General features: G+C 41.7%; 2 protein-coding genes across 2 annotated transcripts in view; one reads left to right on the top strand and one right to left on the bottom strand.

Annotated features, from left to right (window-relative positions):
- The window catches only part of PCARE (photoreceptor cilium actin regulator), a gene marked incomplete at its 5' end in the record, with an annotated part of 409,145 nt that overhangs the window by 125,068 nt on the left and 256,843 nt on the right, over positions 1-27,234 (top strand). The gene's annotated exons all lie outside the window — the stretch shown is intronic.
- Positions 51-24,746, bottom strand: WDR43 (WD repeat domain 43). Its single transcript, XM_081856019.1, has 18 exons — positions 24,438-24,746; positions 18,994-19,128; positions 16,793-16,911; positions 14,671-14,791; positions 13,123-13,262; positions 12,754-12,856; positions 12,285-12,349; positions 11,431-11,602; positions 10,967-11,053; positions 8,738-8,872; positions 7,691-7,831; positions 6,549-6,635; positions 5,329-5,360; positions 4,454-4,517; positions 3,310-3,423; positions 2,486-2,555; positions 1,318-1,370; positions 51-1,218 (listed from the first exon to the last, which is right to left on the bottom strand). Exons 1-18 carry the CDS (start codon positions 24,729-24,731, stop codon positions 1,069-1,071), a joined length of 2,082 nt encoding a protein of 693 aa, XP_081712145.1. The 5' UTR covers positions 24,732-24,746; the 3' UTR covers positions 51-1,068.

Below are 27,234 nucleotides of genomic sequence, written 5' to 3'. Positions count from 1 at the left end.
GCTTGCATGCACTCAACTATAACCCAACACATGACAGGACTAGTACATGATAAAGGCAATGTATATTTATTCACTTTACAAAGGAGGGCAGTATTTGGTTGCAACAGCTCCAATTATAGACAAATAACTGTACATTATACTGGTTAATGGCTCAAAACCTTTACCCAACCTTACTCTCAAAAATTGTTCATACCACTTCAGTTTAATTGAACTAATGGCAACCCCTGTTCTGCCCCGAAGATTAAAAATTCCTAATAAATGTATACGCGTTGTGTTACATTATTCACAAGCATCTGCCCCCTCTTTTCATTTTTTTTATCCTTATCCTTCCAAAGATGGACTCTTGTATCTGGGTCAGCATTAAACTTATATACAAGCTCAATTAAAATTAAGAGGTCAGGAACCACCAATGAACCTAATTTTCTTTTGTTTTTCTGAAGTACAAGAAAAGTGACTGATTTTACACACACATATAAAAAGTTTGGTTTCAAAAAGAAAACGCTTTGCTCAGCCTGATTGGCATTGTACCACTGCCAAGGCCTAAGTAATTCGGTTATGAGCGAACGGACATGGGCGGAGAGAGAGAAGAGGAAGAACAATCAACATTAAGGTCTTACAAAAATATTTATTCTCTTCCAAAAAATGCAGCAAGGTGCCAACTGGAAAAGTACTTAACTAAAGAGGGCTAAGGTAGAAGTGGTCTTCATTCCGTGAGAATTTGGAACTGTTGAAACTGAGCTGCAACAAGTTTATCATCCAAAGAGCCTTGGTAAAACTATTTCATTCAAGATGCAAAATGAAATGTCCAGAAAATGGGGGGTAATCTTTGCCTACTATGTAGAAGAAAAATCTTTCACTGTGATCCCAGGAAGTATAGGACAGGCGGTAAAGGAATAAGAAGGCTGGCATTGTTACACATTCTGGGCTTGGAAATACAGTGTCCCAATATGCCATCACAGCCGTTGGGGCCAAGTATCCCTTGTGTGTTGTAAGCGGTTTTCAGTGTGGCAGTCCAGAAAGTTTTGGAGGCCAGTTAATAGGAGTTTTCGCCCCCTTTTAAAGCATATGCTATTCTTCTTCACTTTCATTTTCTGGATCCAAATCTGATTCCCCATTGATTTCTTTTTCTATAGCCATTTCTTGTTCGTCGCCTGAAAGTTCATCTCTTTCATCGTTCTCATCGCTTTCCTCTTTCTCATCCTCTTCATCCCAGTTCTCCTGCAGGAGAAAGTGACAAGACACATGACTACTGTGATCACTTTTAAGAGCCTGACCTCCAAGTGTGGGGAAAGGAACTAATTGGGAGCTTTTACTTACATCTGAATCATTTTCTCCAGCCATCTCATCATCCGAACCTTCCTCTGATGATTCTGTCAGGACAGAATGCACGAGGTTTGAGACAGACCTTACTTCAAAGAGATACTAAGAGTGTGCACTACTATATGCTAAAAAACTCTTTCATTTAACCTATTGTTATATTAGTTCGTAAGATCCAAAGCAATTTTGCTGGCAGAAAAAAACAGGTTCAGTAGCGTTCAAAGTTTAACAGTAGTCCCCAAGCCCTCTTAAAGAAGACTAACAAGCTGGTTTCAGCCTGTAACAAAAACCCCTTTATGCTTCTCATTTGGTTCTAACCCTCACCAAATCCTCTAGTCACTCAGGACCAGTAAACTAGCCAGCCAACTTCTAGAATTATTCTGACCAAACACTCTGGCACTACAATTAGGCAAGCTGCATGGTTGATAATGTTTTTAAATAGATATTTTATATATGCAAACATCCACGCATACGAGTGAGATCGTGTTTTAATTATATTAATGTTTAATTGTTGTTGGGGGGTTTTAGCTGCTTCTTTATTATCTGCAAGCCACCTTGAGTCCCCATCAGGTTAATCAATGACACCATTGTTTTTGATCTCTGGACTGCGGCAGTAGCGTTTCAATTTCTGATGGGATATATATATTTTATATAGATTTTATATAAAGCCTTAAATGCATGCAGTCTTAAGGATTTATATAAAATCTCCTCCCCCTTTTTAGTCTATACCATGTCACCTGTCCCCACTAGCCCAAACATCTGCATGTTCAAGGGGACACCTGAAAAGGGCCCCTACATGGCTATAATTGTATGCCTGGATGGAAACGGCCTTTTCAGATGTTTTGCTGAACTCATGAGTATAGGGGACTGGACATGCAATGCTGAACATGGGGCAGCAGGCTCAGTCCAACTCTTCCTTCCATGCAGAGACTAATACTGGAAGCAACTTTTGAGAGCCTGACATGAACACAGCAATAAAACTGATTCAACTATTTGAGGCTTATTTCAGCGATGTGGAATCATTCTCTTCCTTACCAATTGCAGTCTATAAGACCAAAATGCTACATGCACAAATCTAAATCTGAAACAAAGGGGCCATGGCCTTAACAGAGCCCATCTTGTTCCCTGATAGCTCCCAAGGCACCTCCACTTAAGTCCCTTTCCTTACCTTCTTCATACACCAGCTTTGCAGTCTGGTTGACATCAGGCACATCCTGAGTCTGTTCCAATGCAGCAACCTGAAAAGAAATGTATGGCATTAACAGGGGCTGTAGCAATATTTTATAAAACGATGCCATTCTACCACATGTGTAGAACTTGCATTACTTCATAGAAAGTAAAATGAATTGCATGCAATTAAAAAGCAGTGCTGCTCGGAGAGCTTGTTGTGTTCCTGTTGGATGAGAAAAGTTTACAATACAACTAAAAGCATGTGGATGTTTCAGACGGTTACATTAAATGTTTGCATCTCTAACACCTGATTCTACCCATATGCTCAGAAACACTTCTTGAAAATTGTAAGACTTAATGAATGCCAGAAAGTTATCCAGAATAGTATGTTATTGTAATATAAAAATAATCACACAGAGACATATACGTCTTTCAAAATATTTCCAAAGAAATATCCTCGTTTCTCTCTAATAGATCATGAGGAGCCTTCTAGCATCTGAAAGACTCAAAACGTTATTGTGGCAAAAACGTCCATGGGCTAGAACTTTGTTAGCTGCTCAGATGTATTCTTCACAGTAGGCTAAACCAATATACTGCAGGATATATTGTTATCAAGATGACAATGTGGGATTTAGTTCTTAACTGCTTATGTCACGACTATTAGCTTTTAAGGAGCAACAGGACTGTGAGAAATACTGTACAGTACTATTAAAATCAATTATTACACCCAGGAGAGTATAAGCCATGATTCTTGTAAGATGTAACATCCCTCCATTCTTACATTCATAGTTTTCCTGTGCCCTACAACCCACTTCAACTCACCTGGGTGACAATAAGGTAGAGTTTCCCATGTAAGCGAGAGAGCTTCTGCAAAGTCTTCACTCTGCTCTCCATTAACTGATATAGCATTCCCAGCTGAGGGACCAGATCTGGCAACTGAGAAGGAGAGGGAGAAAGCATTTGTCTCTTAACAAGATACATGGGAATAGTCAACATTTTACTATAACACCAAGCCACCTGCAATATTATAAATATTAAATATAAATATTAAATATACACATATACACAAGAGTGGTACATGGTTATCTCCCACTTTGATTACTGCAATATGCTCTATGTGGGGCTACCTTTGAAGGTAACTTGGAAACGACAATTAATACAGAATGCGGCAGCTAGACTGGTGTCTGGGAGCAGCCGCTGGGACCATGTAACTCCTTGTCCTAAAATATCTACATTGGCTCCCAGTATGTTTCCGAACACAATTCAAAGTATTGGTGTTGACTTTTAAAGCCCTAAACGGCCTCATGCTCAGTATACCTGAAGGAGCGTCTCCACCCACATTGTTCAGCCCAGACACTGAGGTCCAGCTCTGAGGGCTTTCTTGGTAGTGACGCTCATCCTGTGGAATGCCTTCCCATCAGATGTCAAAGAGACAACCAATTACTGGGTCTCATCTTCTGGAATATGGCCTTCTCTGTGGTGACTCCCCAGTTTTGAAATTCCATTCCATGGGCATGAGACCAGCAGCATCAGTAATGGTTTTCTCCCACGAAGCAAAAGTATTACAGGTACTAAGAATTAGTGTCCAATTCTTCCTTTCTCCACACCTGATGTTAGATGATGGGCAGGTGGGCATATTTGGACCAAACAGGGAGGCCTGAATAGGCACACAGGTTGGATTAACACCACTAAGTTAATCAATGAGAGACACCATTGTTATTTGTCACTGGACTGCTGCAGTGGGGTTTCAATTTTTGGAGGTGTGGATCTGCCCATAGTCTCAATATCAGCACAATTCAGAACCATGGGCAGAACGCAATGTTGCGCATGTGAGCTTCTGCTTGCATGCAATGGGGCTTAGCATTAAGAATCAGTGAGCTTTGGGACAGGCAAAGAATTCAGGTCACACAAATGGGATCGTTGAAGCACAAAGTTGGGATACAGGAGAGCGTTTAAGAGTACTTACTGTTGAAAGGTAAGATGCATGTATAGTTAAAACGGCCTTTAGCCATCGAACCATTTGTGAGGCGCTGGAAAACAAGGAGTAAAGAGAGTGACCTGCATTTACTGACATGCGTTAGAAAAACAATACAAAGCATGCTTCATATCTCAAGAAGAAGAACCCAGCCCACTTCACAAAGGGATACAAATGAAGAAACTGTCAGAAATCATGATGTGCACAATGCACCATCTAAGCAGTACGGTTCACAGCAGTGGCATTTACATCAGCCCAAAGTGCAGCACGGCCTCGCTCACATTTTTTCCCCCCAAAGCAGATGAGAGTGCACATAGAAAGCTACCTCAATGCAGAATTACGACCATCTAACCCAGAATCACCTGGCTCCCCAGGGTGTCAGGCAAAGATCAACCAGGACAGCTCTAAGTTATTATGACAGATTTAGCCATTCCGTCATCTTTAATAATTGATGAATTTGAAATAGCAATAACTATCAGTTTGCCTGAAAGATAAATAAATCAGATGCACATCTGTCTGTGGATGTCACCCAGCCATGCTGCATTCCTTTAAAATGGATACACACTCAAACTGCACATCTGGTGCTACTAACTAAACATTAATGCTCTTTCAAGCACCACTACTGCTGGATCGGGAGACTATCATTTATCACTGTCTAACAGAAGGATGTATCAGAGCTGTTATATGGAACTTTCCTCCCTTTTAAATATCGATTAGTACAGTTTCAGATGTTTTTATGATCTTTAACTGCTGGTTATGTCTCCTTTGATAGTAACTCTTTTACAGAATTATGTCATATATGTTGACCGCCGCCCTGAGTTGTGCTTCCACATTTTAATGAAGAAAAATATGTAATCTCTGCTTACCTATATGGGTGCCCTTGCAGCCTTTTTGTGAGCTAAAATGGAATAGAGAAAGCAGGCACAGCTATAACAAGACTGATATAAACATTTTCTTCAGTAAGGCAAATATAAATTCTCAAGTGTTCAAAACCTTGCTTCCAAATAGGTTTGTAACTCAGCTTTCTGTTCCATTTGATATTTTATTCATCATCATCAAGTATTTTTTATAGCACAGTTTTGTTACTGGAGCACAAAAAACCAAGAAAACAGTGTACTACATGGCAAACCAGATTGCAAGACCTTATCTATCAACATCAGCTTATTAAAATATTGGTCCATTGGTTAAATGCTGGTTTCAGACTTGGTTTTTTATTTTTACACAAAGGGCTGCACAAAGTGAGCCCTTGGTTTAACCAAGGATCATTCAGCAAGTTTGATTATAGTGTGATAGCTCTGTTGAACACTGAGAAAGCAGAATGGAACTTGATATAAAATTCAAAATCATGCACTGCACTCATTTTTAACCACAAGTTACAACATAATGTGATGTTTCAGTGTTCAGCTGCCATCAGAATAAAAGCCAATGGGAGAATTCAAGACAACATGCTGTGGTTTGTGTACAAATCGGCTTGGTTTCTACACACAGCTGTTTACTAGTCTGAACAGCAAAATATAATTTAAAGAGAAGCCTCCTGCAAACGAGCAGAGATGGTTCATAGGGATGGGTTGTGCCAAATTGATTGCCATTTATTATCTGCAATTATGATCCCTAAGTCTCTTTCTTTATATGTAGTTCTAGTATTTACATGAAAACCAATAAAAAAAATTTGATAGTCTGAACAGCTTAACTTCTGTCAAGTAGCACAGCGGCAATACTCTCCTCTGAATATGTCATGGCAGCCATTCCGCTTGGAATAATGCAATGAACTACGTTCACTTGTGGTGAAATGCATTCTATGCAGATATTACTAAGATACAGTGCTGTCTGTTTCCATTTTTCAGAACAACCATTTATTTTCACTTCTGGTGCTGCATCAGGTTTTATGTGACAAGAAACTAACCTTGTTTTCATAACTGGCTTTCAGCTTGACAAGGCACAGAATCTTGAGAACTAAAGGCCACCCCATTTCATATGAAAGAGACATACCATTCCAGTTTATGACAAAGCTTGTGTCTGCCTTGCTTCAACTAAGACTCTGGTGTAATGTTGGTATTGTAGTGACTTATAATAAAATATTTCTTACCTCATGCAGCAGAGGAATGACAGAGTACACAGGCATTCTGGCTACTGTTTTCTTTATTATTGCTTCCTTCTTGGTTTGAAGCACTTTCTGTTAAAAGAGGGGAAAGCAAATCAGTGAAAGAACCATGTTACTAGCTTATGCTTGGCACCAAAAATGCCCTGTATCAGAAGCCAGTGTGGCATATTGGGTAGTGCACTGTAATTCAACCGGTAAAGCCAAAGTTCAAAGTCCCACTCATCAGATGGCCTTGGACTAGTCAGACAGACAGACAGACATAGACACACAGCCTTCAGCTCATTTGGTAGAGCATGAGACTTAAATCTCAGGGTCATGGATTCAAGCCCCATACTGGGCAGGGGGTTGGACTAGATGACCCTCGTGGTCCCTTCCAACTCTACAATTCTATGAAAATAATGCAAAAACAAGTGGGACCTACAACAAAATGTTTCAACGTGGAGTGGTCATGCTCACTATTAAACTTGTCAGCCATGCTTTCCTCAACAACACCTTAGTTCCAGCCACCCTCCCACCAGGTTTTCAGCTCATTCCAAACAGCTACTGCATGAATGCACTTCCACTCACGCAACAGGACTTTACCTTCCCCTCTTCCCCCACCATGCAGACCCCAAATCTGCTCCGAAGTATCTCCCAACTCTCCCGAGCGGATCTTGAGGGTGCACAAGGGAGGGTGGTCCCTTTGTGCAAGTGAAATTCCATTCTGCGTGTGCACAATACAGTACTGGATGAAACGCTATGACAGCATTCTGTGGTGATTGAGCAAAATTAGTCCTCATGAAGACTTCTTTTGGTACTTCTGCAAATGTTGGGGTTCCCCAAGTTTACAGTATCTCCCCCCCTCTTGAAAACATGTGCTACCATTTAAGCAACAGAACTCACAGCCACAACATTGAAAATAGAGGGAACACATGGAACATGCAGCCCTGGAGTGTGGGTAGCCTGCTGCATCAACAGGGATGCAGTAACCAAAGCAAACCCCTCATTTAATTATTTCTATGCTACCATTCAATAAAGCTTCCAGGTTGACTTACACATAAGCAATACATAAAACCTAATAAAATACTAAATATGGCTATTTGGTACAAGAGGGAGTCTTCCCTATCCACAACGCTCTTTACACTTACATTTAGTATTTCAGGATCACTGCTTTCCAAACCCTGAACTAAAAGCACTGCGAAATTGTCCGTCTGCGGAAGGCCTCCTGTTGACTGTTTCATTTTCATCACATCAATATCCATTGCACCAAGGCGGTCTTCAATGCTCTCCTATACAGCAAGGGAAAAGTCATTCTTATTTGCACAGCAAGGGGCACTACATACAGGACAGTATCCCCATAATTAAGCTTTGTGGTGCTTTTTATGCCACCCACCAATAAGCCAGATCCCTCTTCACAGCACTACAGTAGCATGTTGAAAGACCAGCCATTCATTAAGCTTAAGGACAGAACACAATCAAGAGATAATGGATGACTAGGAAGTGGGGTATTCTTTAGCAGTTTTTGCTTGGGGGGCTGTTGTTACTGTGGTGGATGTTAATTCTTTGTATCTTTAGCTTGTATCTTATGATTTATGTGGAAACCGTTCAATTTGTTTTTGTACTTTTTGATGTTTGCTTATTGTTTATGACTTTTTATGTTTGTAGTTACATGTGTTTTTTTAAAAAATATATTCTAAGCCGTCCTTGGAAAGGCAGCATACAAATAAAATGATATAGTTTCAATTCCCTGGGTTGAACTTTTGACCACTTCTTGTGAAGCTCTGAACTGTCTGGTTAGAATAATCACTTAAAAACAAATAGCAATCATTTCCCCATCACCACCACAAAACATACACACGAAGTGGCAATACCTTCACAGGTATATATGCCATTGATATGGCATACTGGCCAGACACACTGTGCCTCAACACTGCCCCATGTGAACTGAGAATGTGCCCCGACACTGCCCCACAAATGTACGCTATAAAGAAAAGCAAAAGAGAAAGCAAAGAATTGTACTTCAATGAAGCTTATCCACTGTATTTGGCCTTCTTGTTGAGAAACCACAGAGATCCCAGAACACAACGTGAAAGTTAGTGTACTGAAGAAATATCTCAAGTGCATTCTCCTCCACAGTGTGTACTGTACATGGATTATTGTGCTGTGCGTTTATTCTAGGCCAAACATCAATTCACCTCTCTACCAGCTGCAGTAGACTTTCTTTTGGTCTCCATTTTCTCTCCACGAAATGAAGGTTTGATAGCTGCACTATGGCCAGGAAGTCCAGGCATTAGCGTTTTGACTTCCGAGTTGATTATGGGAGTTTTCACCTTTTAAAAAAGAAGAAGAAAAGATATCTGCGTTTGTACGAGTACAACTGCCCCCCTATTTTACACAATAATTTTGATCTTGTTCCAATTTAATTTGCACAACAGATATTTCACTTGAAACCAAAACTGTTCTTTTAAGAGAAAACATACCTGGCAGCTAGTTCATTATTTAAACAATTTAAACGGTAAGAAAAATAACAGAAACAAGATACTTACTAAGCAAACAGAACTGCACGGTTAATACCTAGAATTTAAATTTTATGATCTTTAAAATGCACTTTTAAAAAAAATCCTAATAACCTGTTGAAATCTCTTGTGCCTTAGGAACTGAAACCCATTATTGCTGGGATGGCAGAACGGGTAATGCCGCCATATGCCAGTTCTCAGTTGCCTCAGTACTTTTTTTAAAACAACAACAACAACAACACCTTTATTAGTGACTTAAACTATACTGATTGCTTGGAACACTAGACCATCCTAAGATTCAAAGGGCAGCTGCTAGGGAAAGGCAAGCTCTCCAGTCCCTCCTTCCAGGAAGCATATTAACAGGAGATACAGGGTAGGTAGACTGATCACTCCTTAAGTCATATATGTGGGTGGAGGGTATCAAAGGCCAGTAAAAGCATGGCAATTTCCCATGGGATTTCCGTTTGCATTCTTACAGCAAGGTAGCAGAAGCTCAAATGGCCTTCCCACATTTTCTTTTATTCTGCCTGTACTGAGGCCTGTGGAAGTGTCTGTCCCCCCACTTATGCAATGAAAATCCTTATGCACAATAGTGGTTCCGTGGGCCTTCTTTGAGTAGAACTTAATTGGGTACAACTTTTGAATGATATGGTTACTTTAACATGAATTTGTTTGCAAGAAAAGTCTGCATTTTGGAAATCTGAGTTTTCGCCAAAGGTCATAAACTAAACCACTGGAACCATCCATGCTCAATTTGTACACGGATAAATATCAAAATAAGCAACAGCTAATAGCACCAGATGCATGACAAAAACAGAACTTACATATTTTCAGTAATAACAGGACAATGCTGTATGCATGTCTACTCAGAAGTAAGCCACACATATTTCCCTGGGGCTTATTCCCAAAGATGATTAGATTGCAGCATTATTTTGGCTCGTTAAGCAACACTCATTTGGCTCATTAAGGAACTATCCTGCTTACAATGAGTCTACTATTTTGGTGGGCTTTGTTTGGATCCTAATTATAAGGGCTCCTAGAACAGAGAGGCATGCCCCTGTGAGATATACAAATTGCTTTCCATCCTTTAGGTATGCTCAGACAGCCAAGAGAAATGTGTCATCATTGGAATTCAGCAAAAAGCGAAACCAAGATCAAAGTCATCACAGCATACTCGAGGACCTTAAACTTTCCCTTCCTTTGTGGCTAGTGTAGCAGAAGAAGCCCTGTAAGTTCACTGTTAGAAAGCTTACATTCGCCCATCTATGCCAATACGCAAGTGGATAAAATATCAAGAAACTGAAGACGAAATAGTTTTGTAGGTGTTGTTAAAGACAAGACACTTATCATCATGAATATACTCACAAATCCATCATTTTAAACATATCCATAGCAGAACTGTATCTTAGGTTCAAATCACCTTCATAGACAAAAACGCCAGTGTACAGTGGTGCCCCACAAGATGAATGCCTCGCAAGACGGAAAACCCGCTAGACGAAAGGGTTTTCTGTTTCGCAGGCACTTCGCAAAACGAATTTCCTATGGGCTTGCTTCGCAAGACAAAAATGTCTTGCGAGTTCCTGCGGTTTTTTTTTCCTTCCCCCTTTTTCTAAGCGCTAAGCCGCTTATCAGCTGATCCGCTTATCAGCTGATCCGCTAAGCCGCTTAACAGCTGATCCGCTAATCCGCTAAGCCGCTAATGGGCTTGCTTCGCAAGACGAAAAAACCGCAAGACGAAGAGACTCGCGGAACGGATTCTTTTCATCTTGCGAGGCACCACTGTATTTAAAAATACATTCTGGGATGCCACCATGAACTTGCCATATTTTTTTTACTCTATGTATTATATCAAAGAAACCAACATCTTCATTATGAAAAGGATTACTTAAAAACAGATTTCAATCTTACCTTTGTCACAGCCATTTCTGTTTTAAGCATCAAGGTCTTCTGAATGTCTCTTACTAAGCACATATGTGACTCTGTAGTATTCACAGGCTACAACAGAGGGAGACACAAAAATAGATGTCGATACTTTCACAGGTCAGTAACAGTTTTTAGTCACAGTATCCAAGTAGTTTTAGTAACAGGGAAGACTCTTGAATGAAAGCTTTTTAGGCTGTCCACTTCCCCCAATCATGTAACCTATGTATAAACTAAGCTAACAAAGTTTTAATTGCAACTGAATTGCAAAAACAAGAGGCTATATGAACTTTTAATTAATGAATTTTTAATTATGAGGCAAAAACAGAGCTTTCCTGAAATATTACAAGGAGCATCAGATAAAACTCAGCATGAAATAGTAATAATCTCAACTTAGATTCAGATTCTGTATCAAGGCATCAACTTTTGAGTTTCAAAAAGACATCACATACCACTCTCTCAATGACAGGCTGTAAGGAGTTTCCATACATAAGTAGCAATGATTCCTTATCGGAACAAAATGCAGCTGCTAGAATAGGGATTGGCTTTGGCGTGGTATCACTTCCCTCTCCAGATGTTGCTACCTGGATTGTACATTTTGATGTCAATGGTTTTTTGCAGGAACTGCAAGGAAATAAGTCTGTTAGATATTATATTCTGCACACCTGTCTCCGCAGTTTTAAAATCTCTTCACAGTCAAACATGGGAGCAAGCCTCACAACCTTCCAAAGCTACTTTTTTATTGCCAATCAAAGCTCAAGCTCCATAATGAATGAAGTTAGGCATTAATCTGTATACAATCCTTCATAAAAAAATTATCCCAGGTTGGTTTGCCTTGACAGAACCAACCAAAGACCATCAAGTAGCCAATCAAATTCTTTGTAGTATGCCATCAACACAACTACCTCAGAGTTTGAATGCTGTAGAGAACTACAGCTACCATGTGCTGAGATGGCAAGGAGAATAAGCCTCAAGTTTGCCATTTTGCTGACAGGTTAACAAAGGCAAGTTATATTTGCCTACAGTGATAATCAGAGGCAAACCTGAATATCGCCCCCCTCAATTTCACAGTTCTCTGCTTCAGTCATTAAAAACAATTCAAAAAGTACAGCTGAAAGGACTTCTATTAAAGATCAAATTATAAGACAAACACAAATATTGGGCTCTATTAAAAAGAGTATTCAGTGTTTCAGATACATCCAAACTGAACCTTGCTGCCAACAGAGATTTGTCCCACCACTCTCTTCAATGCTTTGGTAACACAATATTGAAATAGAGATGTGTGTATGTTTAAATACCAACTTACCCATTCAAGACTTGTTCAAATAAGTGCAACTGTCCATCTCTGCATACAACTGCTAATTTAACTGGCTGAAAAGAAATAATACATCATCAGATCACAAAACAACTACCATATCAATAATTCAGATATTTTCTCTACTTCTATAAATGTGGTCAAATAGATTAGTTGGTTAGAGTATAGTGCTGATAACGCTAAGGTTGCAGGTCGATCCCTCTATGGGACAGCTGCATATTCCTGCACTGCAGGGGGTTGGACTAGATGATCCTCAGGGTCCATTTCCAACTCTATGATTCTATGAAATGTTCATCAGACACAATTACTATAAATACAACTTAATTATTTCAAATCACAAAGTTTCTTTTTAATGGCTGCTTTTTAAGTTCTCCAGTTATACAAAATAGATCAGAACTGAGCCAAAATAGTTTCTACACAGTGGCATCAGAAAATCAATAGGTGAGTTACATTTCCTTACCTCCTCTTTGCTTTCTGACATTGTCAGGTCGATATGAATTGGCTCATCTGTAGCCATGAAACTCATTACAGCATTCCTTTCTTTCCTGTCTGATCTCACCTGCCTTGAGATATAATAGTGACAAAAATGAGGCAAAAATAACCAAACAACGACACCATAGTGTAACGTAAGCACATGCTCAGAGAACCCTGGAAATTCATTTCTGCACTGAACTGTGAAGGAATAGAAGCCACGTTTTTCATTACATCTGTTCACAGCAACTATCCAAAATCCACATTTCTGATCATGGAGCTTTTTGTGTTTCTAAGTACATTTCATATTTTGGGGTACAAACTGACAACACTGATTGTTAGGGGGAAAGCTACATACCAAACATTGAGTAACCGGTCGTGCACTGCTCCAGATAAGAAATATAGCCCTGTAATTCCATCGAAGGGTTGATTTTCATTGGGAGGCCGTACTGTGACGAACATAAGAGTTGAAACTGCTGTAGCATGTCCTGTGAAATGCTAGAAGAAATTTTAGAAATGAAACCCAATTAAAAAATGTAAGATAAAAGATCTGTTCTACACACTAGTTCTACCAAAATCAATGGGATTTTCTTACGAGAAAATGAATTTAGGATTAGTATGAAAGGCAAGTATTAAAGAAAACCACTTTTAAATCCAATAACAATAAGCTTATATGTATTGCAGCAGAAGTTGTAAGTCTTGTGTTTGGGATAAATAAAGAGGTAAACTGGTAACGATGTTCTTTATCCAAAAAAGAAATGATGTTCTTTTGTGAGCTTGAGCAAGTCATTTTAAGAATGCATTTCAGTACATTAGATCATTATCTCATGATGTTATTGCTTTCTATTTCTCCAATCATTATTCTTTCCATAAGAGTTAATCTATTCCATCTTTCTGTAGAGCTTCCCAGAAAGGTAATATAAAAAATGTCAGGTTCAACAATCAAAGAGGCTCCTTAGAATAGCAGGAAACCTATTACAAATTAGTTTTGCATAATAATGCATTACAGTGTCTTGGGGTGGGAGGGACAGGCAGCTTGTCATGCTCATGTGCTCAAAGGTACTGTATTTCTGCATGTAATGGAATCATTTTTCCAGTTAGTGGAAAAATAAGCACAGGGTAAGCATTGGTCAGTGTGCTTCAAAAGAAACAAACTTCTAGGTCTAGGTATATCCGTCATTTGATATATCCAAATCTACCTTAGGAACTAAGACATAGCTAAGTGGGAAAAAAGGCTTCGAGCTCATCAGCTCAACAACATAAATTGTTGTGTTAGGCTGGGAACCACCTTAAAAAGCTTTAGACAAACTATTGTTGTATAAGGCAATCAACGGCTATTTTTCTCATCTCCTGCTTATAAACTTCCCATAGGTACCTGGTTGGTCTCTATGGGAAACAGACCCTGGACAAGACAGGATTTTGGTCTACTCTAGCATTACACTTATGTTATGTTTAACTAAAAATCTAGAAAAGTGTGTGTGTGATGAGGCTGCCCACTCTTTCCCATGGCAGCACACCAAAAAGACTCTTCCAAAGGTTGGGAGACCCCACATAATCAAGCAAACGTAACAGCTGAGATTGAGAGTAGACAAGAGTCTTCTTCTGGATCAAAGAGCCTTTTGTCTGCTTAGGGAAACCCCTGGACACAACTCTATGCTTCTGCATAATGCAGATGTAATTTGGTGAACAGGCTGCTGGCAGTGCTCAGACACAGCCAAGGAATCTCATGTCCTCATTCAACTGTCAGCCAGTAGAAACCACATTGACAGTATCATCACAGCAAACCTTCCAGCAAACCTCTATCTTAAATTATATTACTTAAACAGGATGAAGTGAAGCAACTCAGTTCACCATAAGAAGTTAGCAATCTTCCCTATGTTCTTATTTACCCCAAGTGAATACTTACTCTGTAGACTTCCTTGGTCTCCAGGTCCCACAATTTGATAGATCGACCAGCTGACAGAAGCATCTTTCCATCAGGACTGATGCATAGTGAGCTCACACTGCTGTTATCTCCTTTCCATTTGCTAGAAAGTTTGAGAAGAATGGAAAGAACAGTGAGCACAGCTCTGGCAAGAGTACGTACCATGGCAAAAATAAAGGGAGGGGCATTTAAAATAATAGAATTCTGTAGCCTCAAAACATTTGTTTCAAGAGTGTTAAATGTGCCATGGGAAGTGACTTACAAGAAGTATTAAAATTACCAATAAAAACAGTTAAAAGCAAGTAATTAAAACATTTAAAAGATCAAAACACATCAGCATCTATACAGTGGTGCCCCGCAAGACGAACGCCTCGCAAGACGGAAAACCCGCTAGACGAAAGGGTTTTCCGTTTTGGAGGCGCTTCGCAAAACGAATTTCCCTATGGGATTGCTTCGCAAGACGAAAATGTCTTGCGAGTTCCCGTGGGTTTCCCCCCCCCCCCGCTTTTTTTCGCCCTTTTCCTAAGCCTCTAAGCCGCTTAACAGCTGATCCGCTGATAAGCCGCTTCTCAGCTGATCACTAAAAGCCGCTAGACCGCTAATAGCGCTAATCCGCTAAGCTGTCAATGGGCTTGCTTCGCAAGACGAAAAAACCGCTAGACGAAGAGAATCGCGGAACGAATTCTTTTCGTCTAGCGAGTCACCACTGTATATCTGGACAGGCTTGTGTAAACAAAAATATTTTAAGCAGGCACCAAAAAGAATACAGTGAAGGAACCTGCCTGGTATTGACAGGCAGGGAGTTCCAAAGTGCAGGTGCTGCTACAGTATCTTACAACTGTAGAATGAGTATTACGTGGCACCTGTAACAGAACCAGGTCCACAGATCAAAGCAGTCAAATTGGTATGGTAATCCTGGAAGTAAACTGGTCCCAAGCTGTTATGGGTTTTATTTGCCAATTGTATATATATCTTAAATATATAAATGTGCATATAGCTTTTCAGGGCTCATCGGAACTGTGCCAGCTCAGCCCACTCAAATACTGGCCTCATTTGTAACAGCTTAAGAGACCTACACAACAGTAGTCTGGGCATTTGCATGCTAACATACACAGGCAACCTCCGATTTGCATGTGGGTTGTATTCCAGGTAATCGTGTGTGATGGTGAAGTGTGCATAAATCAGACCCGCCCCCTTTTCTGGCCACTTCCAAGTTGCCATGATGTGTGGGTGCATGGCCACGCATCAATTGGACATGCATCAACTGGTTGTAGCCTGTATGCCAAGTGCAATATGTAAATGTTAGGCTGAGCAGGGAAGGCAACGCAATTATGTGTAAGGTCTATAAATCTGCATAAGGCTTCCGGTATTCCAAATCATACATATTTTGGTTTAGTCATTCCTTGCAGAAGCTCAATAACTTCACAGAAGCCAGAAAAAAATAAGTGAGGAAGAAACATTCCCTTTTTTGCAAATGGACAACTTGATCAACACAGGAAGTCTTCTATTAAGTTTGCATGCTTTAATCTTCAGGAAATGTGCTTTAATAACCAAAACAGATAAATAGACCTTGTGCTTTATCCTGCCCACCCCCTTTAAGAAACTTTAAAATGCTGAGCTTCTTCTGAATCCAGGAAATACTTCCAAAGACAGAGTTTAAATGCAGCTATCTGAAATAAATCAGATTCACTCCTGTAATAACATCAGTGGTGATATTATCACTGTACAGCTATAAACACCTCCAGGCACCTGCAACATCTCATCTCTCATATACCTATGATTTTTATCTCATGTTCTCTACACTGAATGTGCTCCCTGATTGCAACTAAAATAACTCGCAAATAAATCCTTTTAGCAGCAAAACAACCTATCGTCCACACAGCAGCCACCAATTTAATTGCTACATAAAGTAAAGGCCTTATGCTCCCCAACTTGAATGAGAATTCTTACTGCACGCACATCATAATATAGAGGAAATAATTTGCTGCAGAAAACATGCCATCCCCCCCCCCCGCCCCAAATGTCTTAAACCTCCATGTATGGAATCTACTCCAGCAATAAATTCTCTGTAGCTGTTTTGTGTTGTTTTTAAAACCAGACTCACCATTTCACTTTGCACGTCTGTGTGTTCCATTCCACAATGTGTTTGTCATCTGAACAGCTATATAAGCAGCCATTGTCCTGGTGCCACCGTACACAGTTTATTTTACGGTCATGACCACTCTAGAGGAAAAGAAAAGGTTATTAGCAAGTAACATCACTTCCTTAGTGGTGTTAGAGCAATCTCTGCTACCCTTCTGTGGCCACTTCAGTACTTTTGCAAAAACATTTGTCACTGGGGTGCTTGTGGATTACTCTGTGCTCTATCATTCACGCCCAGTAACTTCATGCTTAGGACAAACTTCTTCAGGACAAAGTAGTGGAAAACACATGGCTTTGTTAGCCAGGGTTGAACTAGACATAGCAGCAGCAGGCAGACCATGTTTGAACACAGATGGATTGTTATTATTAGTAGTTGCATCATCGTTGTCATTTGTTGTTGTGGTGGTGCATTTATATCTCACCTTTTTCTCCAAGAAGCTCAAGGTGACAAACATGGTTCTCCCATTCCTAATTTAATCCCCACAATAACCCTGTGAGGTAGGTTAGATTGAGAAGCAGTTACTGTATTTTTCGCTCTATAAGACGCACCAGACCACAAGACGCACCTAGTTTTTGGAGGAGGAAAACAAGAAAAAAAAAAATCTGAATCTCAGACGCCAGAACAGCAAGAGGGATCGCTGCACAGTGAAAGCAGCAATCCCTCTTGCTGTTCTGGCTTCTGTGATAGCTGCGCAGCCTGCATTCGCTTCATAAGACACACACACAATCCCCCCTTACTTTTTAGGAGAGAAAAGGTGTGTCTTATAGAGCAAAAAATACGGTAATTTTCCTCATCCAACTACTGTCTCCATCCCAGGTAACACCATGCCCAATGAAAAATCCTGAAGAGCCCAACAGCTTGCCACATTCTTCTGACTTTTTGGGTTGGTACTAATAAAGGTGCTATCTAAGAGTGGGCGTTGGAGGGTTTTTTTCCTCTCTTATGGACCAAAATGATTATATCCTTGTTTTTAATTGTTTGAGTACCTCTTTCCTGAGCTGTCCTATAATCACTACATCTAGTCATACAAGAGATGTGTCCACTCTATCATGCTCTTCTACTTTTCAAGTTCTCCCTGAATGAATCATTTTAAGAAGGGGGCTCCTCAGCATTACCATAGATGATATGAGGATCTGCAGAAACTCCTCTAGCAACTGGACAGAAGATGCAGAAAATGTACCATTTTCAAATGTGTCTTTAAAAATTGTACAATAAAAACTACAGCAAAGAACAACAAATTGTGACTTCAATGTAACCCTAGGAAAACTGTGAAAAGTGGTGGGCCAGATTAAAGTGACTAACAGGTAACATCAAATTACATCACATCATTGGCATGCAGGCAAAGATGGCTAGAAACAGCCTGGCAGGCCAAAGGTTCCCCATTATGGGTACCTGAACTTGCTTATTACTGACATATTGAGGAGGTATGAATATTTTACGCATTTGTATAACATTTCTAATCACCCTCCGAAATTGTTTACCTTTTTGGTAACTGCAGCCCAGAGGAAATGCATGAAGCAGGCCACTGACTTACTACCCAAATATCAGGGAATACTTCCAGAATATCAAGGAAGCAAAATTTGTCCATCTGCGTCATGAGACCCTTCTGGCATTTCAGCCTGCTTCTGGCTTAACTTGAATTATCCCCCTTGAATTCTTTATACATCTTGCTATTCCTTTAAGTCCACTTACCCGGACACTAATATACATGTTAAAGAACCACAGGTCCACCAAGAGAGATACATTGTAATTTACCCAAATATTAACTTCCCATCTTTTCAGTCACAGACAGGGAAGTACATTCTTTTACAAAACCTAAATAAGTTACTTATGAAGGACTTTGTTAATTTCAAGTAAAATTCATATAAGCAGCACACTGTCAGCACGCTGTATAAGCAGCACACTGTAAAATTCATATAAGCAGCTGCATGAAATTTGGGTAATTTATTCTCTTATCTTGTCATGTATTTCACCAAAAACACAGGCATTTCAAGTTCCCATGACACCTTGCAGGTTTTACAAATTCCATTTCTAACTGCATCAATGCTTGAACCATTGTATGTGAGCTATGATTAAGCTAGTCTAATAAAACCTATGTTAAGAAAAATACAATTTATTTTAGTCGTAGAAAAACATTGAATGTTGTTGCAAGTAATACTTACTAGTTTACTCTGTAATTCTCCTCTTATTGTGCTGTATAACAAAATGCTGCCAACTGCAGTACCAATAGCCAAAAGATCTAACTGTTCACCTGCTTCTGCAGCTTCAGATTTCCTCTTCTTTCTCTGAGGGCCTTCCTGTAAAGCGATCAAATGAAGACAGAAGAAATAGTCTGGTTGGCTATATTAAATTACAGTTTTACAGGCAAGGTCAGGGATAACCAATATTGTGCCCTCCAGGTTAAGCTGTAGTCCAATTTGCATCTTTCCTGATCATACTGGGTTGGGCTAATGGGAGTTGCAGTTCAACACCTGGAGGGCTCCATGTTTGCTATCCTTGGGCAAAACGAAACAAAGTTTATTCACACATTGAAGGGGATAAACTTAGAGCCTTAGTTGTATATTTTAAAGAAAACCCAGAACAAAACCAAGCTCCCGCTTTAAATGCTTTATTCCCCAAATGAGACAACCTATACTCAATATTAAGTATTGCCTTTATTCCAGTAAGGGCCATGTTCAAGAGCAAGTTTAAAAGCACACATTTTGCTCTTTTCTTCGTCTCCAAAACAAGCTAAAAATATTCTGCAAAATCTCTCTCCCAGCCACATAAAGAGGAAGGCATCATCTTCAATTTAAAAAGACTATGCCATTTAAAAAGACTGTGCCAAAAGTATGTTATTCACCTATGGCTACAAAAAGAGCTAATATGAATTAACAGGAAATGTTGTTCTTAACTGCCACCTTTAAAAAATATTGGGCCACAACTCAAATTCCGATCCAGTTATGCTTCTATTAACTCAGGAGGATTCTCACTAAGTAAACAATGGACAACCATTTTTGCTATAGTTTCATTATTTTAACTGATTTTCTATCTTCCTTTTTCTTCCAGCAGCCTGTAGGAACCCCTCCTCTCTTTTTTAACTTGTTTCTCTGAATCTCTTTATTAATCCTCTCCCCCAGTGTGCTCTACTCTCGCCATCCTCTTTGTAGTATGCATGTAGTCTTCCCTCTCTGCTTCAGTTCGCTCCCAGAAGTTCAGTTCGTGTTCCCAGAGAGGAAACTGTCACTGCTGCATTCCTCTCCCAATTCTGCTGCCACCATGCTACCCAGGGTAAAGCAATGGTTTGACTTAGTTCATCATCCAAACCACAAGCTTATAACCAATAACCAAGGTATTTTTCCCTTATTATTTTTTTTTAAAAAAAACAGCTTGCAATTTGCTTGGAATGAGACAAACCACAAATGTGAGTTTTGACAACATACTAAGCCAAACCATGGCATAGCTCTGGGCAGCACAGCAGCAGGACAAGGGCATGAGTGCAGCGGCTGTGGTCTCCTCACTGGGAATCCACATGCTCACACAGCAAGTCAAGATTTGGTTTAGTGTTACTTGCAAACCGGGTTTCACTCCTTGCCACCATGGATGTGAGCCCCACCCTCCATTACCCCCTCTCTTTTCTATTTTCCTGCCCAAAGGCTTCTGATGCCTTATTTGTTTATAAAATTAAACCATTTTTTCCTGTTTTGTTCCACATAAATCGCAATTCCCTCCTCTCTGCTTTCAGTTTCTATTTTGCTGTTTCTCTGCAGGCCGGCTCCCCTGCCCCCAGACCAACATCTGCCTTCCAGGTTTGGCAGTAATGTTACCCCAGATTTTCACCCTTCCCACAAGTGACACCAGTGAAGGAGTCTCAGGCATAGGCAAGACACACAGCATGAATGGCAGGTGTCAGTCTGGACAATACTGTGAACTAGACCACCACACAAAGGGCATATTTGATTTCTCACCTATAAACTCACTAAGCTGATTCTCTCTGAACTGCTAGCATGAAAACCTGAAGTCTACTTTCTTAAACTTATTTTAGGTTTGTACTGTTTTGAATTAAGCTCTGCACAAGCCATAAGAACAAACTTTGGTTTCTGGCACCTAAAGTAGAAAGGAAAACCCAAAACATATACATATCACTTATATGTCTGTCTGTGTGTGTGTGTGTGTGTGTGTGTACATGTACACGTACACACGTACACACACACACACACACACATCCCATTTAAAATCTTACTTATAAATTAACATCTACAACCCCACTAAGCTTGTTGGACTACAAGTCCCATGATCCCTGACCACCGTCCATCCTAGTTGGGGCTGAGTAATCCAACAACATCTGGAGGGCCTAGGTTGACCATCTGTGACATAAATGGTCGTTTGCTTCCAAATCAGAATTAGAAACATTTACAGCTCAGCTTCTGATTCTGTTTTAGAATCTTACTACAATTCATACAAACCATTTTTGCCTGTTTCAGACACCACAGTGAATCACAGTATGTCTGAATCAGGATGTGAGGAAAGGAATCAGAGTGTGTGCTCTGAGTATGTGTGTGTAGCTTTAACAATTGTACCAATTGTTACAGTAATTTCATTTAATACAAAAAACCCCCAACTACACACAAAGCAACTCTCCACTAAATGATTATACCTTTCCATGCATAAATTCAGATTTCTCCATACTAGAAGATTTGTCAACAAATTTAGTAAGCATTTGGGTTCTTAATTTTAAGGTTACAAGTAAATCATATTGAATGAAGTACTGATTTCAAAAGCCAACACTGTCAGTTTTAGAGATGTTGAGGCTTTTTGGAATCCATGTTATCTAAACAGTTACATTTCTTTCTCTCTGCAGACCACTGGTTTTTTTTTGTTTTTTTTTTTTTACAGGTCTCAAAATTCAGCACAAAGAAGCAATACAGTATTAAGATCTTTGGGGCGGGGGACAACTTACTCCTGATCAAACTGGGCATGGACAGAAGAAAGAAAGTACCCTGAAATACAGAATGCCCAGGTTGAGTTGAATGCTGCCAGGAAATCCGCTTTCTGTTTTATACTCATCTCCAGGACATTCTTAGTCTTGGTAGCAAGCCTTCCCTCTCAAAAATGTGTAGCCCTTTTAAATACGTTAAAAGGTGTTGAGGAATGCATGATGTTATAATATATAGATAAGCTTCATGTGACTAGAAGTATTCTTCTGATCAAGAATACAGTCCTACGCTGGAAGTTGAACGGAATCTGTTCCGGAAACGCATTCGACTTCCAAATCGTTCGGAAACCAAAGTGCAGCTTCTGATTGGCTGCAGAGTGCAGCCAATCAATTGGAAGCCCCGTCGGATGTTTGGGTTCCAAAGTACATACGCAATCAGGAACACTCACTTCCAGGTTTGCAGTGTTTGGGAGCCAAAACGTCCAAGTACCAAGGCGTTCGGAATCCAAGGTACAACTGTAATGATTTTTATGTATTATTAAATAACATGAGCAACATGAATGGTTCAAGCAAGGGTGTTTTAGTTCTGCAACATTTTGAACAGAATTGGCTAACAAATGTGCCTATGGAAACAAAGTTTATGTCTGTACTTTACACTGACTTATATGTGACCATAGGAAAAAATGTGCACTAACATTTATTCTTTCAAAATTGCACTCCCACTTGCTACAAGACTAGCAGTAACTTTGCTGCGTTCCTTGGTAAACCAAGGAAAAAGGAAACTCTTCTAAGTTTGTGAATGATGTGGTGATATAGAGAAGGCTGCCCCTATTTATTTGTTCACATATCAGATTTAGTACAAAGAGCTCACAAGGCCACTGTTCCATTGATATCAATACTGAGCAACTGATGGACTGTGCAGAAAATATCTGAACTAACAGAAAAAGCAGGTTATAAATAAAATAGTAAATTAGGACACCAAGGCTACATTCTATACACATTTAATAGGACTTGCATTTGAATAAACAGGGATGGGATTTTGCTAAAGAACATCCATGTGCCAAATGAGGACAACTGTTGCAGCACAAGGCTACAGCCTTCAAAAGCAAACTTTGAAGCAATCCTTACAACAACCCTGGGAGGTAGGTTAAGAGGCAGTGACTGGCCAAGGGTCGCCGCCCCCCCCCCCCGGTGAGCTTCATGAGCTGAATAGGGGTTTGAACCCTGATCTCCTAAGTCCTAATCTGACACTTTAACTACTACACCACACTGGCTTCCTAGAGTACTTCTGCTATGGGGCAGCTATATAAATTAGGTAGGTAGGTAAATAAATAAATATGGGGAAAGCAAAACGTCAGAGAAGGATCTGAAATATTTTCCTTGAAGCATGAATCTGTCTTATTCTGGATTGTTTGAGATTTGAGACTTTTTTCCTTTAAAACATAAAGCAGTATAGGAATGAAAATATTAACAATAAGAAATCTCATTGCCAAAAAAAGGTGCCTAGACATTCTGTTGTGGCGACCGTAACCTAGGTTTAAGGTGCCATTTGGCGATTAGCTTCTATATCTCTTACACGGCTCCCTTGCCATTTATCCTTACTCTCACTAAAGAAATTGAGATGTACAGGAACTAGTTTTGACACCCCTACAGTGATCACCCACTGGAGTGAATTCATTTGCACAGGATGAAGTAAAGGGGTGCACTGAAGAACATAACCAAGGTGGGGGGCTGCCCCACATCCTCTGTTACCAAGCTATCAAGGATGCAGCCCACTGCTAACTTGATCTGGGGGGGTGGGGATTTATTTCTTAGTATCACTGGCTTCCTATACACAGAGAGGGAGAGACTTACACACACCACCCAAAGCTGAGTCCTCAGCATCATCTCTGGACTCAGGGGTTGGATTAGGAAAGGGGAGGAGGGCCATATCTCAGTAGTACCACTGCTTGCTTTTTATGCAAACCACCCCAAATTCAGCCCTCCTGCGTGAAACCTGAAAAGCTACTATACTCCCAGAGAGGGCAGATGAGTTTTTTTGCTTTTTTAAATGGAATAAAGTAGCTCCCTGAGTTCCTAACTTGAGATCTTGTTTAGAGCTGGGGGGGGGGGGAGAACGACCACCCAGAGCTTCTTTACAGACGGAGGCTAGGCTACCTAGTCAAGGCCAGGATGCGGTTTCGCCCTGGTGGCGCAGATTCCACTCGCACGGGGCGCAAACTCCTCTCTGCCAGCCACCATGCGACGGCCTCGGGGCGGAGCCACAGCGGAACACATGTGCTGCAGCTGCGGCCCAAGGGAGCCCTGGTGGTGGTGGAGGTGGACGGGACCCGCTAGAGCAGAAATCCTCAAACCCCCCCCCCCAAAAAAAAAGAATCGGGGAAAGAGGAGGAAAACCCCCCACTCGCCCACTATTGCAAAACCACTACACCCCCTACGCGGCCAGGCCAAAAAGCGCTGCTTCTTCCTGCTGGGCACCCGAGGCCCAGTCGCACGTGAGGAAGAAGCAAGGCTCGCTGCTGCTTCGGTTTTTTTTTCTAGGGGGGGGGAGACCTCTCCTTTCCTGCCTTCCCCCTCGTTGCCTCCCCGCGAGGGCTGACAGGCCCCCTCCCGTCGGGGGAGGCGAAGGAGGCCCAGCCTTCCCTTCCCGTCCGGCTCCGACCCCCTCCAGCCCTGGGGGGACGGGGCTACCTTGCTGGGCGACGGGCGGCCTCCTCCTGCTGCTCCCGGCGGCGCCCAGGCCAGGCAGGTGCAGGCGGCGCTGAGGTGGGCAGAGGGCACGTACTCGTGGTGCAGGCGGCTGCTGCCCGTCTCCCACACGCGGAGCCGCCCGTCGGGCCCCGACAGAGCCACCAAGCGCCGCCCGCCGGGGGAGAAGGCGCACGGGGCCGCCGCCGCGAAGACCGGCAGCGCGCCGGTGGGGGCCGCCGCCACGGCCGAGGCCTCTTCTCTCGAGCACGCTCCTGCCGCTGACGCCGACGCCATGGCGCTCGCTGGCTCGCTCGCTCGCTCCCTCACTCGAGGCCCGGCCCTCTCTGCTCCCAGCAGGCAAGCGGGCGGCCCCGCGGCAGCCACGTGGTCCGGAACACCCCCCCCCTTCCTCCCCGCGCAGGCGCGCTAGCCTCCACCCGCCTCGCGCGGCTCGGACGCGCTGACGGGGTGCAAGGCGTCTCCTCTCGCCTGGGGAAGCGCGCGCGCAGGCAGGGGCTTCGCTCAGTCGGTCGAGGGGGGGGGGGGCACAGCGGCTTGGCTCCTCCAGCGTGTGGTTCATAGCTGTCCACTTTTCCCTTTTCTTGCAAGGAATAAGGGAATTTCCCTTAAATAAAAGGGAAACGTTGGCAGCTATGGTGTGGTTTGCTCGCAAGCCCGCAGCAGGATCTGTAACGCGGGATCCAATGCTTAGGGGTTGAGCTTGGGAAGCAACTAGTTGTCATGTTTGGCACACCGCTATTCTGCCATAGCGGCCCTTGAGGCACTTCGTCGTCTCCACCCAGTTATTAAAAAAATAATAATCATCATACCGGTTACGCGCCGGCAATGTGGAACAAAGGAAAGCTAGGCGATCGCTATGGCTGACTTGAAGCTGCAACCCGGGAGTAAGCCTCAGTGAGCGCAGTAAAAGACCTCTGGCTAGTTGAAGTCTATTCAAAGGCGACTATGGGATGCGGCGCTCAACTAGCCTCTGAGTAGACATGCCTGAGGCTGTGCTTGTTGCACTTATTTATCCTTCTTCACGTACTCCCGTCTTTCCTCTAAGGAGCTCAGTGACGGAGGAAAAAAACTCCTTTTATCTTCTTCGCACGAGCAGGATAGACATTAATCACATGTGAAGTGGCTGTGTTCTGAAATGGGGGACAAAGGTTCTGCTGCAGAGAACTTTACCTGTTCATGGCAGGGCCCTGCCCTGCTATCTGATTTGGTTGCTACAAACAGATTGGAAATTCTGAACAGTTTCAAAATGGCTAACATGCTCACTGAAACATTCCCCCCCCCCATTCAGGCTTAAAATGGAATTACACCTCCAAAACGAAGAAATGCTGTGCTCCAAACTCTAAAAATACTTGGTTCCCCTGTAACCTTATGGGTGGAATTTTTAATGTCTAACTGGAGTACCAATCACATATTTGAACAGGTTATTTGAAATTAAGATAGCTTTAAAACCAGGCTTTGCTTGTGATTGGGCTTGCCAATCAGAAGGTCGGTGGTTCGAATCCCCGCAATGGGATGAGCTCCCGTTGTTCGGTCCCAGCTCCTGCCCACCTAACAGTTCAAAAGCACGTAGTGCGCTGGCGGGAAGGTAAAACGGTGTTTCCGTGCGCTGCTCTGTTCGCCAGAAGTGGCTTAGTCATGCTGGCCTCATGACCTGGAAACTGTCTGCGAACAAACGCCGGCTCCCTCGGCCTATAGAGCAAGATGAGCGCCGCAACCCCAGAGTCATCCGCGACTGGACCTAATGGTCAGGGTTACCTTTACCTTTTAAAGCCCCTTTTGCATTTAATTTCATATGTTTTTTTCATCTCAGAGGTGTATTCTCCACTTATATTTGCTCTGAATGCTCCAGTTTATCTAAACCAAGTCTTTTACAGTGTTTCATGTGGCTTCTAATTTTGTATTACTTCAATGAGGGACAGCAAAAGGAGCAGCTGCTGTATGGCCATACCAAGTAAGCTATGTTGAAGGACTCAAACTACTTGGACTCATGTCAGATGAAGGAAGGTTGTCTCCACTTGGCTGCTGCCAAGGAGTTTCCGACTCCTATCCTCCACTAGATGAATTCTCACCCATTATTAAGAATAGATTGGTACATCATACCACTAAAAAAAAGTTAATTATTTAGAACAAAAAAGAAACAAAACACAAAAATATTGCTCACAAACTGTTTATATTATCCCCATTGATTTTTGAGCTGCAGTATGTAGTTGACTGAAAAACTTTTTTTATTTTTAATGTATTTTAATTCAATGATCTGTTTTTAAAAAAGCATTGCAAGCACTGCACCATCTCAGTAAGGACACTCCTAGTTCATGCACTTGTCTCTTTGAAGAACTGTTCTTTCCCCTTTAGAAGTATTGATTTAGCTGTATGTCAGTTGATCGAGATTTACAGTGCAATCCAGACATTCACTCCGAAGTCTCACTCTGCTCCAGGTAAGTGTCCGAATAAGTGCGCATAGGCTCGCTGCCGTAAATGATTACTCGATTGACACTTGTGCATTGTGACAACCGTACAGACTCCCCGCCCCTTTCATTAGAAACTTATAATTCTATCATGCTACACCTAATAAGTAGGTATTCTGAGCATCCACAGGAATGCTGAAGAGAGACTGCAGACGCTAGGAGACATGTGGGCAGCCATGTGGCGCTAGATCGGCGCACGGCATTGACGTCACGCTTGCGCTCCCTCTCCCCAAAGGGACTACGATCTCATTGTCCTATAGTAAAACGTCCGCTTTCCATTGGCAGCGGATAAAGTCCTCCATTTGCGGGGC

Source organism: Podarcis erhardii (genome assembly GCF_964252035.2).
Source record: "Podarcis erhardii genome assembly, chromosome: 3".
Lineage (NCBI taxonomy): Eukaryota > Metazoa > Chordata > Lepidosauria > Squamata > Lacertidae > Podarcis > Podarcis erhardii.
Note: the sequence above shows the minus strand (reverse complement) of the source record. Positions and strands in the feature narration are given on the sequence as shown.

Coding starts and splice junctions, on each gene's coding strand:
- WDR43 (XM_081856019.1), bottom strand. CDS start 24,731: ATGGCGTCGGCGTCAGCGGCAGGAGCGTGCTCGAGAGAAGAGGCCTCG. Junction 12,350..12,753: donor TGTCAGAAAGCAAAGAGGAG/GTAAGGAAATGT, acceptor ATTTCTTTTCAG/CCAGTTAAATTAGCAGTTGT. Junction 4,518..5,328: donor CTGCAAGGGCACCCATATAG/GTAAGCAGAGAT, acceptor CTTGTTTTCCAG/CGCCTCACAAATGGTTCGAT.